The sequence below is a fragment of the Elgaria multicarinata genome, chromosome 1, assembly GCF_023053635.1.
Source record: "Elgaria multicarinata webbii isolate HBS135686 ecotype San Diego chromosome 1, rElgMul1.1.pri, whole genome shotgun sequence".
Taxonomy (NCBI): Eukaryota; Metazoa; Chordata; class Lepidosauria; order Squamata; family Anguidae; genus Elgaria; species Elgaria multicarinata.
The window spans coordinates 178,948,260-178,964,833 of record NC_086171.1 but is presented as its reverse complement, the minus strand read 5'-3'; the positions used below and the strand labels follow the sequence as shown (position 1 = coordinate 178,964,833).

The 16,574-nt window shown below is 45.2% G+C and overlaps 1 protein-coding gene across 1 annotated transcript in view; it reads right to left on the bottom strand.

Moving 5' to 3' along the window:
• Nucleotides 1-5,930: 5,930 nt before the first annotated feature.
• The window catches only part of MYBPH (myosin binding protein H), a 35,806-nt gene continuing 25,162 nt past the window's right edge, over nt 5,931-16,574 (bottom strand). Inside the window, exons 7-11 of the mRNA XM_063119752.1 lie at nt 15,435-15,594; nt 14,898-15,034; nt 12,872-13,058; nt 8,049-8,089; nt 5,931-6,235 (exon numbers count right to left, since the gene is read on the bottom strand). Coding sequence (XP_062975822.1) covers nt 8,079-8,089; nt 12,872-13,058; nt 14,898-15,034; nt 15,435-15,594 — 495 coding nt within the window. The 3' untranslated portion in view covers nt 5,931-6,235; nt 8,049-8,078. The remainder of the gene's footprint in view (nt 6,236-8,048; nt 8,090-12,871; nt 13,059-14,897; nt 15,035-15,434; nt 15,595-16,574) is intronic.

The following is a 16,574-nucleotide window of genomic DNA, read 5'->3' as shown; positions in this document are numbered from 1 at the left end:
CATCAAATGCATAAAGTGTATATCCTGAGCTAGTAAACACACAGAGAGATACACAACAATTTGGAAACAGTTGGGCCAAAAGGCCATGAAATGCAAGGAGCGGAGACTGTAACATTTCTATGCAAAGCTCAAGTTTCTATGCAAAGTTACATATTTGAGCTTTGCATAGAAATGTCACAGACCATACCTCTTGTGTTTCATGGCCCTTTAACACTGTTATTTACATCCCAGCCCCCATACCATATGTATTTGGTTCTGTGCACAACAGAGGTTAACACACTCTGCACGTGCTCAGAGATAACTTTTCTTCCTACATTTCAAGACTCTGACGTTGTGTTGAAAACTAATTCAGGGATGAGGTCTTTGGGGAGGAACGGGAGAGGTGGGAGGAACAGACAGGGATAGCTTGCCTAAAACAATTACAGCAGTGTGTGTGTGTGTGTGTGTGTGTACTTCTAAAAAAATAACATTTTTTAAATGAAGAATTGCTGGAGGAGGGGGGGAAACAAATGTTTTTTTTTAGTGGAAGGGGATGAAATATATGTGTTTTCCATTCATAATTTTCTAGCAACAGAGGTGGGTCAGCACTTAATTTCTAGAGAAGTTCTAGGACTTCAATCTCTGTAAATTCTGCTTCTTCTAATAGTGTGGGGAGGCTAGAATTCTCAGTGGTGAGGGCAAAGCACTCTACATATGCTCAGAGGTACTCTTTTAACTACTTGTTATCTCTGCATAAGAATTCTGTGCCGTGGATTCACTGATAGATCTTGAGGTAGTCTTCATGTATTGCTGTGCCTCAGTGTTCCTTATCTGTAAAATGTGACCAGCATCCTCTGAATGGTATAAAAGCAAAAGAGTGCATCTATGTGCATCATATGTACTTGACTTGTGGTGCAACGTGTGGTTTAGCTTCCTGCTTTTCTCACCTGGAGCCAGGGCTGGCCCTATATTAAGACATAGTGAGACATTAAGATTAAGACATCCCACCTTCTCCCATAGGTGGGAGAAGCTAGGCGTATCAGCAAGATGTTGGAGTAGAGAACTTTGTATCATGCAGCCTACTCTGCAGTCCCTAAGTTTGACTGCTGCTTTCAGGAGGATGCTGTTTCATCATCAGTTATACATGGCGGAGGTGTACAAAGTTATGCGTGGGGTGGAGAATGTAAACAGACACTTTTCTTCCTCTCCCGTAATACTGGAACCTGGGGTCATCCCATGAAGCTGAAGTGGTGGGAGATTCAGGACAGATAAAAGGAAGCACTTCTTCACACAGCACATAGTCAAACTATGGAATTCGCTACCACAAGACGTACTGATGGCCACCAATTTGGATGGCTTTAAAAGGGGGTTGGATAAATTCCTGGAGGAGGAGCCTGTCAGTGGTTACTAGTTCTGATGCCCCAGAGGCAGTAAGCCTATATAGACCTGTTACTGGGGAGCATAGGTGGGAGGGTGTTGTTGCACCTTGTCCTGATTGTGAGTCTCTGGTCGACAGCTGGTTGGCCACTATGTGAACAGAACGCTGGACTAGATGGATCCTTCGTCTGATCCAACATGGCTCTTCTTATGTTCTTAAGAGAGATTTATCTGTCATTCTGGTCGACTTTTGTACTCAGAAGTGGATGAGGTGCCATCTTATTCTTCACATAAGGCAGCAGAATATAGTGGACCAGCCCTGTCTGGAGACCACTGCTTAGCTGCATGTCAGATTCCACTTTATGCTTGTGGCCCATTTGTATCTGTATTGTGTTTGCCCTGCCATTGTCTTCCTAGCCACACTGAGCTTCCAGGCTTTACCCATCACCCACCCTATTTATACACACAATCATATCCTTATTTTAATTTGTCAAAAGCTGGTGGGCATGAATCAAAACACTGTCATATAGTGCTACTGCCAAATTTTGTATTTAGTCACCTTGCTGGTCAGACTTTGCCAATTTGTAACGCTCACCTCTTTGACGAACTTGGACCAGCATTTGATAAACTATTAAGTTCTGAATTGATCTCAAACTTCTGAGTATGTGAAGCCTATATCTAAACAGTGCTATTTCCATGCATGCACTGAGTTGATTGGATTAACCCTTCCCTTATTTACAGTAAACCATGATAATGTGACATCTCTCTCGTACTCTTATTGAATGGCATTGGGGTCACTGTACAGCACCATGTACATTGATGGTGCTATATAAATACATAATAATAATAATAATAATAATAATAATAATAATAATAATAATAATAATAATTGTACACCACTTTCTTTTATTTTGCTCAGTAAACAAATGTAGTGATGGTGTGTGGCGTGTTTCTGTGAGAGGGCACACTAAAATTACCAATAAGGAAGAGAACATATAACATGGTGATGTGTGATGTCATGACACACTATGGTTTCCAAAGTACAGCTCCCACGATGCACTCTGATACTTCGCATAAGTAAAAGCTCATTTATGTGGAACAAGAACTCATTTGAAGAGAAAACTCAATGGCCATGTTGTCTGGGAATGATGGGAGATGCTGTCCAACGTATCTGACAGGCACCAGGTCGAGGGAGGTTGATTGCGTGCATGCTCTGTAAGTACAATCTGGGACTCTGGAACAATTTGTATTTGAGGCTGTCCAGACCTTTGGGTAAATGCAAAGATGGGGCTGAGACCATCAGCCTAGACTTTGTCTCCTTCTAAGCATTGATCTGGGCACATCGGTCACAGACTCAACATGTGGGATTTCCGTGTATGTGTGCTCTGATTTAACAATGCCATTTCAAAAGAGCAAATATAGCTACAAGTGCTGCACTGTATCACCCACTGTTTGCCTGGGAACAATCTGGAGAGGCCAAGGGGCAGCCCTTCCTCTTCAAAGAGCCACCTTGGGGAATTTGCTCCCCTCTGGGCAGCCCACAAGGCATTTGGACTTCCATTATAAACAGTGCTTGTGGAATGTGCCCTATTGGCTGTGTAAATAACATACAAGCTGGAATCTGCAAAGGTGTTCAGAGGTCTCAGGGCTGGGATGCCCATAAATTAAAAGTTGTTCTCACTAATGTTCTCAGCAAAGTTCAGCCAATTTTTTTCCCCCTGGACCTTGTTGTGTAGAGGTGACTCTTGAGGGAATTCTACTCTATTTGGGGAAGATCAGATCGGGGCCCTTGACTCTTATTTCAGCCTGCTACTCATGTATATAACATGAGGGTGTTGACTTCAGTAGGAGAAGAGAGGAACTACCATATATTGAAAGGAAGTCATTCAAAGGGATACTTAATAGGAGTGAGCATCATCCCCAGGATTCGAAAAGTACCCCAATTCATGCCCAATTCAGCTCCGACTGATTCAGAAGCCTCCTGCTTTTGCTCAGATCCAAATCTTGATTTGGAAATCCAAACCTTTGTGCTTCCTATTGATTATCCATGAAAATCAACCAATATATATATAATGTTTCTGTTGTGAGAACTGGATGAAATTTGCATGCATAGTACATTAGATAAGAACGTAAGAAGAGCCATGCTGGATCAGACCAAGGGTCTAATCTAGTCTAGCACCCTGTTCACACAGTGACCAACCAGCTGTCAACTAGGGACTCACAATCAGGACGCGGTGCAACAACACCCTCCCACCTATGTTCCCCAGCAACAGGTGTATATAGGCTTACTGTATATACTGGAGGTAGCACATAGCCGCTAGGACTAGTAGCCATTCATAGCCTTCTCTTCCAGTCCCTTATAGTAGTTCCTTATTAAGGGATTATGACTACCAAATTTCAGACAAATAGGTGCACAGGTTTCTGCTGTGTGCCTTTAAACTTTTTTCTCTCTCGGCAGCATCGGATATAATTTTGCCCCTTTTGAGGCAATCAAACTGGCCAAGTTTCAGATGAATAGGTCATGGATCTGCATGCATAACCAGTCTACAGTTTGGGGATCCCCCCAAAAAAGTGCTTATCCCCCTATGTTTCTGGTGGGTCATTGTTATAGAAATGACATTCAGTACAGAGGTGACCCAGGTTAAGAAACTTGAACATTTCTAAAGGATAGGTGAATCATTTTGGGGGAGGGGAAAGTATAATGTTCAAATGGAGAGGGAGGGATTCACTTCTCCTTATTCCCCTCCATGGTGGTTGTTTTTTTTTGGGGGGGGGTGCAATTGCATGAAAATGGGATGTGCAAGAGAGGTGTCCCTAGGCAAGAAACTTGCAACATTTCAGAAGGATAGGTGCAGGGGCTAGGAAGTTAGTATGGATGAAAAACAGTTGAAGACTTTGTTTTGTTTTCTGCTCAATTAGCCACCAAAGTCACAGAAAGGACAGGGGTGGATAATGGATGTGGAGCATACTGCAACAGAAGCAGAAGGATGAACACCTAGGATTTTTTTTTCAAGCAGCCAATGCTACACCCTCTCGGGTTGCACACACCCTCCCAAACCTCTCTTAATATCCCTGCTTCTGGGAGAGTGAACTAGCAATGAGCAGTGAACACTGGCTCAGTCCTTTGATATATATCACTTCAACATCTCTACCCCAAAACATGGAATTTGAGAGCACTAGCAAAACCTTTCACTGTGATTGGGAGCTAGAGCTTCCACTCATAAAGCAACACCCCCTCCTCTCCCCTCTCCCCACCCTGATGTTATTATATTCATTTATTTAGTACATTTCTAATCCACCCAATAACCAATGTTCTCTGGGCGGATTACAGCCTACTTTCCTTGCACAGAGAGCTTGGGGAGGAATTATCCATTTTTTTTATGACATATTCAGATTTGGTCTACTTTGGAGGAGTACCACTTCAGTTTGGACATCTCCTGAACATGTGTGAATCAGCCAGATTCAGCTCAGAATCCAAAGCACACCCCTAATATTCAGGGGCACTTACCAAGACAGAAGGTGCTTCCAGATGGATGGCTTCTAGCCCTAGCAATCAAAAGCAACTCTGCAGCTATTCCCACCTTTCCTTACAGATTTTTTTTTCCAGTAAGAAAAAAGACAGAAGTGGTGGTGGAAAAGACAAGACGGGTACAGATTTTTTGGTCTTTCTGCTCCTTTCAATGTGCATGCGCACATGACATGGACACATCATCACATTGAAAGTTCAGCACCACTCAGTGATGGAAGAAGGAAACTGGATTTTCTATAGATAGTTCCTACAGAATCTGCTGTGGATTATTAAAGCTCAGCAGCACCAGACCCTGAGATGGAAAAAGAATCCTTTTACACCCAAAATGTGTGATTTCTAGAATGAAGCTTGTAGCAAAAAGTGACATGCTACTTGGTGAATAGTGAGGTGTTAAAAAGCAATGAATAGAATAATGCATTATTATTTTTTTAAAAATGTTTGAAGTCAGATCCATTATTTTTGTGTCTAATCTTCTCTGAAAACTGGCAGATTGCAAAGTGTGCAAATATGTTAGGTGTTGGTAGCAGTGGCAGCCGACCCAGCTCTGCCCACAGAAGGAAATTGGTGCTATGGTGCCATCTGGTGGCCAAAACTATGAGAATGCACTTTCTCGAGATGGACACTTTGAGGATGCCATGGGAATGCAGGTGAGAGTGATGGGTGGATCAGAAGACGTTTTCTTAGGGTGCAATCCTATACATGTTTAGATAGTCAGAAGTCCTACAATTCCCAGCATTCCCCAGCCAGCTCCCAGCACTGCCTAGCCTGCTGGCTGGGAAATATGGGAGTTGCAGCCCTGACACATTTGGAAGGTGCCAGGTTGGGGAAGATTGAACTAAAGTGTGAAATTGTGCATTTTTAAAAATAGTTTTGAATTTTGTTTTCAGCAAAATTTGTGTATTTTTCAAACCCTTCCCTAACCTGGTGCCATCCCCACCTTCTCGTAGCCAGGCTGGCTGGTAATAATGGGTGTTGCAGCCCAACAGATAGGGGAAAGGCCGAGTTAGAAGGTCCTCCCAGATTCTCCATAGGAAGGATTTAACGGTCATGCTGAATGCACCTTTATTAAGGACCCAAAACGACTGTATTGCAGGGCCAAAGACCATAAATGCATAAATGACAGCCTCCAAGTCATGGGAGTGTTCTTGGTAGAGCTAACCCAGCAGCAAGTTCTGTCTTCTGCGAAGCTTCTGGTTTTTTTGAAAAGGCGCAGCAGCAGCAACTTCACTTCCAAGCGGCAGATCCCTCCTTGGAACCACCACACTGAGTCTGAGAATAAGGCACCATTCCAGAGCAGGGAGACCAAGAGGGAATTTTGTAAAGGGCCTGCCTGCCCTTCCACAGAAAACACTGAAACAGAGATAAGTGCAGAGTCAGTGGAAGGCATTGAGACTAGGCACTCAGGACAGAACCCTATTTTACTCAAGTTTGGGGCTCACTGTCACCTGGCTGAGGCTCATCATTACAAAACATCACTTCTCCCCTGCCCTCAACCACTCACTCCTCTCATGTAACTGGAATATCGTTCTTCTCCCTCCCTCTCCATACACCGCACAGAGTAAGCCAGCTTCTCAGATCTGATAAGGGTGGGGAACATGTGGCCCTCCAGATGTTGTTGGATTGCAACTTGAGAGCCACTGTGGTGTAGCAGTGGGAGTGCTGGACTGAGACTCAGGTGGTCCAGGTTCCATTCCCACTTGGCCATGGAAGCTGATTGGGTGACCTTGGGCCGGTCACAGACTCTCAGCCCAACTGACCTCTCAGGGTTGTTGTAGTTGTAAGGATAAAATGGAGATGAGGATCCTGTATGCCGCCTTGGGTTCCTTGCAAGAGGAAAAAGGGCAGGATATAATATTTAAAGTAATATAAATGTCAAGGCTTGGAAGGTGGCGACAGTGGAGAGGGCTTTTTCAGTGGTGACCCCCCAACTATGAGCTCCCCACTCAGGTCAGCCTGGCGCCAACACCATCATCTTTTTGGTGCCAGGTTAATTCTATCCTCTACTCTCAAGCATTTAATAGAATACGATGGGTCATTTAGGCTAGTCATCTAACCAGGTCTAGTATTCTGTTCAAAACTGTTTTCAGTTATCCAAATTGTTTTAAATTTTGCATATTTATATTTTATGTTGTATTTTATTATCGGATGAATTGTTGTAAACTGCCCAGAGAGCTTTAGCTATTGGGCTGTATAGAAATTAAAACCATAATGACGATCACAGTAATAAAACAACTCCCAGCATAGACAATATGCAATCCAACATCATCTGGAGGGCCACACATTCCCCATCCCTGTGATAAGAGAACCTTCCAGCCCTCTCCAAGCTCTATTCATACTATAACACATTCAAACAATTGCCAAATACAGCTGGTTACATATTGGATCTGATATCTTTTAATTAAAAAGAAATCCTTTATCTGCCTTGATACATTTTCATTTAAATTAGGGTGGCATTATAATTCACCGTATAGAGCAGGGTTTTGCCCATGTGGTTCGTGGGCTATTGAGGGGTTTGCTTATTATATAGAGTTTTGAACCTAAAGAGAAATGATTAGATCTTTTCCCCTCTTTTCTTTTCACCACAATGGCAGGCTCACCATTGTTGTAATGATGTGGATAAATGTTACTTTTACAATGGCCCAGTTTGCTGTTTTGCCAGCTAAACGTAGAAAGAATTTGGTGGATAGGAATGTAGGAGATGGGAGGGTTATGGATCAGAACCTTTTCCTTTAATGTGTCTCCCCCCCTTCTGCATCTCCCCTCCTTTTTTTGTTTTTCACTTTAATTGTCATTACTGAATGTAATTTGTATATGATTTATGTCAGATTATGAAGGCTTTTCACTTAATGATAAATGAATTGCTTACTGGTCCAGATCTTGTGGCTTTCAATTATGTTTCAGAGATTGGTTGGGCATTAGAGCCAGAGGCAGCAGAAGCCTCCATCCTAATTTCATTGGGTAATATGCTCACTGTGCATCTTCCTTTCACTACATCTCTGTTTCTGCATCGCACAGCTAAATGCACTAGCTGAAATGCCAGATGGCACTGGGTCTGGTACACATGTTGTTTCCAAGGTCAGATATGGGATCTTGAATACAATATATTCTGGGTGAGGCTTAAGTTGTGATGATCTCTAGTGGACGGAGCTGCAGTCAAACCCACCTTGCTCTTCATCTGACTCTCAAATCATTGTCATTCTGGGACTGCGAAAACACAAAATATGTTTAGAACCAGGATGCAAAATTAGTTCCCAGGCATCCTTTCATGCAACATGCATCTCTTTGGTCTTGGCACCATGAATGGTGACACTTTTTCTTTTGCCAGAGAGAGAGAGGAAAGGAAAAAAAAAGACTGAAAAACCCCACAGCCTGTCAGCCAGAACTTCTGATACTAAACAGAAAGATGCTTTGACTTCCTGTTTCTCTATGGTGAAAACCTGCTATAACTGACATTGGCAAGAACTTCGGTTTAATATACCAGGAAGGACTGTATTGAGACTTGGGTTCCTTGGGACGCAATTGCGATCAGCTGCAGTGCAATATCAGGGAGCTACTCAGGCTTATGAAAACATTTCTTTATATGCTCCACAAGAACAGAATACAAAGCACAGAGAGCTGCTTAGCTGACTCAAGTCTCCAGGGAGGTGTTTTAGAGACAGTGCACTATATTTGTTACATGAAATGCTTGCAAAGCTCATGTTTCTTAGTTTTTCTATCCCCAGATGCTATGCTGTATTTTGCTTCTGCAGTGTGAATGTCAATTGCTTTTTGTTTTGGAGATTTCCACTCCTGGAAAGTACGGTGTTTAAGCACATGCTAAAACATTCTGGAATCCCCTTCTGGCTTTGTTTCTAGAGCGTCATCAGACAAACATTTTGTAGCACACTCATTACTGGGCACTCAGATTTTCACAGGTCCTTTTCATGACGCCGTCCATCTTCAAGGCGCCTTCCGCTCCTTCTGGTTGTTTTCCCATTAAAAAAAAAGACCCTTGAAAATCGGAGTTTTTCTTCTACAGCGAAATGTGCCACCATTTCCTGCTATGTGCAGGGAAAGCTGTGTGATAAAAACACCCCCTGAATGGGCCACTAGGGCCTAATCTACACCAAGCAGGATGTTGCACTATGAAAGCGGTATGAAAGCGGTATATAAAAGGCAGGAGCCACACCAAGCAGGATATAGCACTATCAAAGCAGCATATAAAAGGCAGAAGCCACACCAAGCACGATATAGTGGAATAAAAGCAGTATATGGTTTGTGTCGATGGGCCCCAACAGTTGTCAGTGCACTTCAATACTGCTATAAAGCAGTAGTCTGGCTCCTGCCTTTTATATCCTGTTTGCTTCCTCTTTCTTGTTCATCCCTACTGTGGGGCAGGAGCACGAGGCAAAGCAACGGGAGGGAAACCCAACACCCCCCATCCCTCACGTCTGAAGAGGCTCCTCATGTTCATTCATGAAAGATGTGCCACATGGCTTTTCCAGGGAAAGGAAGAAGGTAGCTTGTTTTTCCTAGCCTTGATTCTAGGTAATGCTTTCTTTACAAATACAGAAAAGATGTAACAATTTCAAAGGCAGATTACTATATAGAATCCAGACACTGATAAAAAGGATCCTACTTGGTTCAGATTTTACTATTGATTTTCGTAAGGCAAGAGGTGGCGAGCCTCCAGCCAGTGGTGCCTTCGGATCTGGCTTGCAGCCTCCCCTCCTGGCCTCCATATTGAAATTAGGCTTATCAAAACGCTCCCATTCATGCAGATGGGGCCTTTATCCTAAGCCAAATGGTATGTATTTACTAAAGAAATAAATTGCATTTAACTCTGTCTGAGAAGTTGACAACTTTACTGGGTAAATGCCAACCATTTTAGATACAATATAATTGGAGACAGTGGTTGGAACAACAAAACCCAACAAAAGGGCACACGCACCAAACCTCATATAAACCAACAATTAGCAGGTATACTGCATAAACAGCTTATTTATAAGAAATTTGTATATACCATGTTCACATGAATTTCATGGAATTGGTTGTTTCATACAAACACAATAATACGTGTTTATCTGTGGTTTGGTGGGCTCTCCCACATTAGAGGCCTTCAAGAGGCAGCTGGACAGCCGTCTGTCAGGGATACTTTAAGGTGGATTCCTGCATTGAGCAGGGGATCGGATTCGATGGCCTTATAGGCCCCTTCCAACTCTACTATTCTGTGATTCTATGGTGCGTGTGCACTTTTGTTAACCATTTCAGATTAGGGCTGTGCACGCCCTCCCTGAACTGCTTCAGATCCCGATACGGACCTTCCGGATCAGGCCCAAACCGCTTTGGGTCGATCTGGACTTCCCCCGATCCGCTCCAGAACCAGAGCGAGATCCGGAGGTCTGGATCGATATTCGGACGACATTTTGCCCCCCCCCTCCCCACTTACTTGCCTCCTCAGCGGGCGGCAGAGACAGGTAAGTGGGGAAGGGGGACAAAATGGGGGCCGAATCCCCTCCCCCTTACCCATCCACCACAGCACGGATGGTGGCGGACGCCAGGTAAGCCCCCCTCCCACGTTCCCCACTTACCTGGCTCTGCCGCCGCCACTGCATGGACCGTGGCAGCGGCGGACAGGGGAGCCAGGTAAGCTCCCCTCCCCACTTACTTGGGGAGTAAGCTTAAAGGGGTCCTATTAGGGAAAGATTCCAGAGCATGGAAACCTGATCGGGTGCAACATATGGTATTTCATCATTTCAATCGCTAGGTTTGCCAACAGGGAGACATACGCACTCTCTCCTTCTCTCTCTTAGCTTGTTTTTTCAATGTTTCTCTCTCTGTTTTAAAAGAATTGTTGATTTGGGACCTGCAGCTACAGGGAATGCTGGCACAAAGCAATATAAACCTAAACCCTTGTCAACACATGCTGGTCTGTCCCTTTCTTGAAAAACTCCAAGGAACAGAGTCCGCATTCTTTCATAGCCTGCTCATTTCACTGGTCTTAGGCAGGATTTCATAACACTGAATCAAGATCTACTTTTCCTCTAGTTCAAAACCACAGGCCAAGCTGGTGTGGCATCAGGGCCAGCCCTGCCACGAGCCACATTGAGCCTTGTGGATCAGGTGGTGGCTCAGGAGGGGTGGCGGATCACGTTCCCTCATCACCTGACTAGAGGGTGGTGGTGGTTGGTGCCCATTGGGACCAGTGGGGCGGGAAGCAGGGCAGCAGCTCCATGTTCTACTGAGACTGATGGAAGAGGGCAGCAGAAGATCAGGCGTGGCACTCGGCAGCTGCTCACCATGCAAATGTCCTTGACTGTAAGGAGAGCTCTCGGCTACTAGTGGGCAGGTGGACTCGCTGCCCCATTTGCCTCTAATACAGAGCCGCCTCTGCCAGAGGGCCACCTGCCACCCACTACCCCTGCAACTGCATTTCCCCACCGGGCAGCGATTGCTGATACTGCCACCGATGCCTGCCCACTAGGGAGTGCTACCCCCACTGCTTGCAATGCCACAGCGGGGAGGTGGCCAGTAGGGCTCACCAGAGCGTTCCTCAGAGTGATGCAGCGTGACTAAGGTGGACTGGAAACTTCCAGCACGGCCGTGACAGTGGCAAATACTGTTTAAAGTAAGTTCTGAGTTAGACATGGAGCAAGTAAGATTGTCTGTGTTGCTTCCACTAACATGGTGGTGGTGGTGGGTTGTGGAGGAGGAGGAGAAGGAAGCAGGTCCTCCTGCATCAGGCATGGGGACATCTTGCACTGGCCCTCTGTGGCACACTGCGTAAGAGACTGAACACGTCCCTGGTTTACTTCTGCCAGGTGGCCTTAGACAATCCACACTCCCTCAGTTAATCCACAACCCCTCCTGCATTATGGAGATAATAATACTGACCTATCTTGCAGGGTTGTTGTAAGGACTGCAACCAAATAATGTATGTGAAGTACTTTGAAAGCATACTCTCGAGAGCTACAGAAATGCTAAGTATTGTTACTAAGCTAGTTTTCAGCAAATGGCATCTCTTCTGCCCTATACAAGGGTTGATATCACTGCACTTCCCTGGACTGAGCCACCTTCTTAATTAATCTTCATGAATCAAAGCAGAATAAGCAGCATTTGGCAAGGTCCTAAGTAACTACTTCTTGCTGAGTAGTGTTTCCTTGGGAAATTAAGAAAGACGTTTTGTGCGAAAGACCATCAGTCCTGGAAAGCAGCATTAACAATGTATGAAAGTGATTCTGGGAATGTCCCAGATGGAAATGGCTGCCAGCAATCCAAGCAAATGGATGGCAGAACACCAGCCTTCAACTACATCTAGCAAACACACCATAGCTGTCAATCACTTCTCTGCAGGGGCTGAAATGCAGAGCCAATTCATGACATGATTATTGCTGGAATTCCCATAGAGGTACAAAGGGCTCCAAGGCCATTTCCACACCAGCCTGATTGTCTGGGCTGGTCACGGCTGAGTCCCTGTGTGTCCAAATGATGCACGGGGACTCCCGGGGGCAGTGGGGGATGGGCACGGGTTTTCCCAGGGATAAACAAACCCTGGGAAAACCCAATTCTTCCTGCAGTCTTGGGATTGTCCTGAGACTGTGGAAGGTGTGGGCATCCATCCCGCCTGGTGCCACGCTTACTTGCGAGTAAGCGTGGCACCAGAAATGGGCATGTAGCTGCATGGTGCAGCTCCGTGCCCATCAGAGGAGGGGGTGGCAGCAATTTCACCACCCCTGGGATGGCAGGGAGGGGATTTGTGGAGCATTTTGGGGTTCTTTTTTAATTAAAAGACCCTCACATTTCCAATGGAGTGGGGCCTTGCTCTTGCACAACTGGTCCGAGATCCTCCCCACTCCCTCCCGGAAGGCCAGGAGGTGTAGAAAGGGTCAAAGCCTCAGTGGGATTCACCCAGAACTGCCACTAAATTCCCTGTGAAAATATTAGAAATTGCATTAAAAGAGATAATGCTCAGCGAACAGCCCAAACACTATATTCACACATACATACCTTTTACATTCAGCCTGCAGTCTACCGAGGCTTCCCCCAAAGCGTTCACAGCTTTGCAGGTGTAGACGCCACCATCAAAGGGGCTGGGCTTGCGGATTTCTAGAGAGCAAACCCCTTGGTTCATGACGGCTAGATATTTTGGGTCTTCTCGAATCTCCATTTGGTTTTTCATCCAGATCACTTTGGGCTGAAACAGAATAAAGGTACTGAAATAGCAGAAAAGAACAGATCTGCAAAAAAGGGGGAAGGGGATACTCATTGGACCCAGGTGGGCAGTAGCTCCCCTGAGTTAGTGACTGGTATCTCAACAACCTCTGCCCTTCATTACTCTCGTACCCTTATCCCCCTTGTTTGCAGACTCACTGGGACTTCTTTATTCGTATGATGTCATTGACAATCTCCCGGGGTTGTCATAAGTTGCAACACTCATTGCATGTTTCCTGAACCATCCATGAGTGCCCATCTGTGGCATTCATGAATGTTCCCATCTGTATTCTATTGTTTATGAGCATCTCTGCCAGTTTCTGAGAAACTGATGAACATCCAGGGAGCTGGTAGAAAATGTCTTTTCTTGTAGTAAAGGCCCTCATTGTGGACGAAATGGGCTAGTTAGTTATAATGGCACAACCATCACTATGCAAGTATACATAGGTTGAGAAATGATGTGTATTTGTCCCTTGAGTGTGCTTCGTATAGAAGCCAGGGCAGTAATTTCTTTCCATTTCAGCAACGGAGAAACAGGCAGAGAGGGTCAGCGATATCCCAGAGGTTACACAGCGAGACCATGGAAGACCTAGGATTAGGATCCAGTTTCCTGGCTCCATTTATTTGAATGTACATTTTTCATCCCTCTGCTGAGGGATGCAGTATTTGTGATTAGGAAGCAGGGCACATCTCTTTCAGCACAACCAAATATAGGCCTCAGTTAGACGAGGAGGTCAGAGGGCGACAATCTCGCAATTTTATGATTGCGAGATCATCGCCCTCATCTACATGTGGCATTCAGGAAGGAAAAGGACGCTGCACCCACCACTTTGTTGGGTTTTTTTAAAGGGAGACGGAGCACACGAGTGTTCGTGCGCAAAATGGTACACATCCCCCCAACCCACCCCCGATGGGCACAGAGCTCCTGAGGAGCTCTGTGCCCTGTCCCTGGCTCCTAGCTCCTTGCGGTTACTCGCAAAGAGGCAGGACAAACCGTGACATCCGCCCACACGTTCTGCGGTCTTGGGATCAGCCTCAGAATACGGAAAAAGTGGGCTACAAGTGTAGGGCGAGATCCTGGGGAAAGAGAGGGATCATCCCTCCCTGCTCCCAGGATCCCCTGTGTGTCATGTGAATGCATAGGGACAATCCCGGGGCGATCCCTGGGATATCACCCCGTCTAGCTATGGCGATTAGCTCATGGGGGCAAAGAAAGCCATGATGACTCTACAGAGACGCTTGAGGAATTTGAACTTTACAAATTGACATCATCTGAACCTCCCAAACTAATGGTTTTTTTTATACTTTTTTTCTTTCTTTTTATTGTTTAGTGCTTGGGAAACTTGTTAGATACAGGTTGGTACGTAATTATATCTGTATAATAAAATAAAATGTATGGAACAGGATGCAGCTAGCCAGTGGATTTTCTACTTCTCTGAACATTTTGATGGAGTTCTTTGCTCCAAAAAAAGTAGTATTGATCGAAAGGCATATTTTGAGATAAAATACATTTAGAAATATGTATTTTGAGAAAAAATACATTTAAACACATATTTAAATAAATAACAAAATTTGTGAATTTTCAAGCAGATTAAAAAAATCCCACAAACTAATTTGGAAATAGGATGGAATATAATTAACACATGCAAAAGTGGGCTGGAAATAGACAGATTTATCCATCTCTAATTAACCCATTCCCCCCTTAATGGAGAAAGAGGTGAGCCAGACCTCTCATCCATCACTCTTCCTGCACCTGCTCTGGGATCCTGTCTTACTGCAGATGTCAACATCCAGTGAGTTCCCAACCCACAGTGCAACTCACCTTTGGGAAGCCTCGGACACAGCAGACCAGCTGGGTACTGTAACCCCGAGTGGTGGTTCTGTCAGTCAAAGGCTGGGTGAATTTTGGAGGTTCAGACAAATCCCGGCTGTTGAACGGCTCTGACTTGTACATGGCCGCTGGGGAAAGGGGGCAGATAGATATAACTGTAAATAAGAGGAAGAGCCAGCCTCGAAACATTTTGAACGTATACCCCAAAGAAGTGCAAAACCTGTTTCTCAGACAAAACCTGTATAGCAAGAGCAGCAATTCCTGTCTCTAGCCGCATGTATACATTTCTAATTGATGTCTCCATGAGAGGCAGCAAGGCGACGTCCCCATTCTTTTGCCGACTGCACCGCTAATCCTGACTCTACCTCCCTCACCGCCATTGCCTACAGTTGCCTGGCCTTAGGTGATCTGGCTGGAACAGCCTGCCTGCCGTGGCTGCCTCCCGCGCTGGACCTTTCAACCACCTGGCCATCATCCCTGCAAGAGAAGGGATGGGGTTCTTTCCTACCGTACCTCTCTGGCCCCTACCTGATTTCTTTATGTGTGCCACATCCTTGGTGACAGCAGGTTTCTCACTGAGGCCACAGGGGTTCTCTGAGAAGACTCGGAAGGAGTAGCTGTTGCCAATGATGAGATCGGACACCGTGCAGCTGGTGCGGTTGCAGTGTGCCAGAACTGTGAACCATTGCTAGAAAGCAGGGAAGACCAACCTTGAAACATCAAAAGGGCACAAGGCTGCCCTCTTAGCCTCCCCAGGGCCTTGCCTGCTGAATTATGTCAGCAGCAGGACCAAAACCTCCCCAAGCCAAGACTAATGGAAGAGCTGGTTGACATCTGCAGCCCAACAATCTGCTCTGGAATGTTGATGTGTGAGGGATTTTTGTTGGGTGGGGGTTGACGGAGGGCAGATGGTGGCATTAATGGGAGCTTCCTTCCCATGCCAAATAGCAGTGTGTGTGTGTGTGTGTGTGTGTGAGAGAGAGAGAGAGAGAGAGAGAGAGAGAGAGAGAGATGACTAAAAGTGCAAGAGGAAAGAGTCCCGCCACATACTGCAGTCTTCATCCTTCCCAAACTATGCATTTAACCTAAGTTGTAATTTAGTCCTGCTATTTTCATTCCATCAAATTTCCCAGAGGGGTCATCAGAGGAGAGAAACAGCCCTCAATCCAATTGGGTAAACTGAGAAAGAAGGGGGAGGTGAAGAAAGCCTCCCTACCAAACATTCTGTTGCTGCAGGCATTTATATTGCACTGGGGTGGAGAGTCATGACTGGAATTCCCCTTTGCACAACAAACGACTCTTCAGTGTTAGGGTGACCATCTGAAAAGGAGGACAGGGCTCCTGTATCTTTAATAGTTGTATAGAAAAGGGAATTTCAGCAGCTGTCATTTCTATGCATGCAGCACCTGGTGAAATTCCCTTTTCATCACAACAGTTAAAGCTGCAGGAGCCCTGCTCTCCTTTTCATATGGTCACCCTATTCAGTGTGGGCAATAGTATCCGTAAAGCAGACTCACTCCAGTCATCTAGCACATTCTCCTGCTTACTTAAAACATATGTGCTATGCTAAGAATTTATAATACACTGCAGTTCTTACATATTTGCACACATGACATCTTGGACCTTGTAGCAATGCCCTTGATTCTTAGACATGGAGGAGAATTCTTG